Here is a 2573-nt window from a genome sequence, read left to right as displayed (position 1 = left end):
TTTTTTTTTTAGTTCTGATTTCTGATGTATTTTGATGTCACATCACTTTGTATAGGTTTTTTTTTTTACATAATTTTAGGCAGATTCTGATTCAGATACTGATTCTGCAGTATATTGAAGTATGCTGAGCATTTTACGATTTTAAATGATTTATAATTGGTCAATTTTTCTTTTTGTCAACAAGGTTCTCAGACATGATTCAAAGATTTATCAAGTGTAGGTCATTTCCACTTGCGTTTTGAGCATTAGCTGATTTATGATATAATAAATCATTCTGTAAAAGCCTTGCATATCTATTGGTTGTTTATTTATAACCAAATACTTTTGGTGAAATATTTTGCTTGAAAAATGTACCAGTGCTATTTTTCTTTAAAATAAATGACATCCGGTTTGGTATTTTGTGATAAAATGCAAAGACACAATGCAAATACTTGCCCCTAGCGCATCCCGGTCTTTTGTACAAAGCCTACAATGCAAAAGTCTCTTTGTATTCGGTTCCAGCGCTGGCATTAATCTGTTGGAGGTATGTCAGCGGTCGCTTCAGGGTCATCTCACTGAGCGTAACAGGAAGTCTAGAAATCAGCAGGCGCTGAACGCAGATAGCTGAGATTTAGCCGAAATCCCAAACAGTGACATCCCTGCAGCGCTGTTAAAAATGTCACTGGAGAACGTGTGGGAGAGGCTGATGGATGGACGTGTTCCTCTCTTTCCTCAGAGGTGAACGAGTGTCTGCGATTCGGAAGCTGCTCGCAGTACTGCACCAACACCAAGGGCTCATACAAGTGCACTTGTGACCGAAACTTCAAGGAGATCCATGGGGAATGCATCACAAAAGGTAAAATAAGTTAATACAAATAACATCAAAATTATTCGGTATTATGATATTCTATTACATTTTTATACAAATAAACAGTTTTAGGCTGAGGTTAAGTTGCTTTGATTCAAAACACTTCAGGTTTCAAGCTAACATTTGATTTGTTTGGAAGTTCTTGAGTTGTTGTTTAAACATTAATAATTAAAGAAATTTCTTTTGTTTTTGCTTTTTGGTCTGTTTTATTTATTTTTGGGTATGGTTTTGGTCTTATTTTTGTTTTGGTTTGTTTTTTTGTTTGATGTTGTCTTTGGTTTGGTTTGGTTTGGTTTGGTTAATTTTTTCCTTTTTGTTTTGTTTTAACTTTTTGCTTAATTTATTTTTTTGCTTTTTTGTTGTGTTTAATTTATTTATTTTGGTTTGTTTGTGGTGTTTTGGTTTTCTCATTTTGTATGTTTTTTCTCTTTTGTTTAGTTTTTTTCATCTTTTGTTTTGCTTTTTTGTTTGGTTTATTATTTGCTTTTTTTTTTTTTGTTTTTTTTTTTTTTTTTTTATGTTTTTTTTTTTTTTTTTTTATGTTTTTTTTTTTTTTTTTTTATGTTTTTTTTTTTTTTTTTTTGCTTTGTCGGCTTTAATTTTGTTTAATCTTGGTATTTTTGTATGGAAGCCCGTTTCCGCCCCTGAAAAAAAAAAAAAAAAAAACATAAAAAAAAAAAAAAAAAGGTAATTGCGACTTTTTATCTCACAATTCTGACTTTTTTTCATTGAATTGTGAGATATAAACTCGCAATTGCAAGTTAGAAAGTCAGAATTGTGAGATACAAAGTCACAATTGCGAGATAAAAACTCGCAATTCTGAAATTTTTTCTCGCAATTGCGAGTTTATATCTCAAAATTCTGAGGAAAAAAGTCAGAATTGCAAGATATAAACTCGCAATTCTGAGAAATAAAGTCAGAACTGCGCGATATAAACTCACAATTCTGACTTTTTTTCTCAGAACTGCGTGGTATAAACTCGCAATTGCGAGAAAAAAGTCAGAATTGCAAGATATAAACTCGCAATTCTGAGAAATAAAGTCAGAACTGCGCGATATAAACTCACAATTCTGACTTTTTTTCTCAGAACTGCGTGGTATAAACTCGCAATTGCGAGAAAAAAGTCAGAATTGCAAGATATAAACTCGCAATTCTGAGAAATAAAGTCAGAACTGCGCGATATAAACTCACAATTCTGACTTTTTTTCTCAGAACTGCGTGGTATAAACTCGCAATTGCGAGAAAAAAGTCAGAATTGTGAGTTTATATCGCGCAGTTCTGACTTTATTTCTCAGAATTGCGACTTTATGTCTCACAATTGCGAGTTTATATCACGCAATTCTTACTTTATTTCTCAGAATTGCGAGTTTATATCTCACAATTATGACTTTTTAACTCGCAATTGCGAGTTTATACCACGCAGTTCTGAGAAAAAAAGTCAGAATTGCGAGTTTGTATCACGCAATTCTGAGAAAAAAAGTCAGAATTGTGAGATAAGAAGTCGCAATTACCTCTTTTGTTTTTTATTCAGTGGCGGAAACGGGCTTCCATATTTTTGTGTTTTATTTAATTTTTTTTGCTTTTGTTTTTTTTCACTTTTTGCTTTGTTTTTGTCTTGTCTTTTTTGTGGTGTTTTGGTTTTGTCTTTTTGTATGTTTTTGTTTGTTTCATCTTTTGTTTTGTTTTGTTTTTTTAAATATACTTTTTGCTTTGTTTTGTTTTTTTT

General features: G+C 31.7%; 1 protein-coding gene across 1 annotated transcript in view; it reads left to right on the top strand.

The window, feature by feature from the left end:
- Positions 1-2573, top strand: part of LOC107717225 (low-density lipoprotein receptor-related protein 1B-like) — a gene marked incomplete at its 3' end in the record, with an annotated part of 268070 nt that overhangs the window by 234834 nt on the left and 30663 nt on the right. Inside the window, exon 67 of the mRNA XM_016523907.1 lies at positions 716-835. Within this exon, the coding sequence (XP_016379393.1) occupies positions 716-835 (120 nt within the window). The remainder of the gene's footprint in view (positions 1-715; positions 836-2573) is intronic.

This window comes from Sinocyclocheilus rhinocerous, unplaced genomic scaffold (genome assembly GCF_001515625.1).
Source record: "Sinocyclocheilus rhinocerous isolate Xijiao unplaced genomic scaffold, SAMN03320098_v1.1 scaffold4043, whole genome shotgun sequence".
NCBI classification, from domain to species: Eukaryota; Metazoa; Chordata; class Actinopteri; order Cypriniformes; family Cyprinidae; genus Sinocyclocheilus; species Sinocyclocheilus rhinocerous.
The sequence above is the reverse complement of the archived record's forward strand: the minus strand, read 5'-3'. Positions and strand labels throughout refer to the sequence as shown.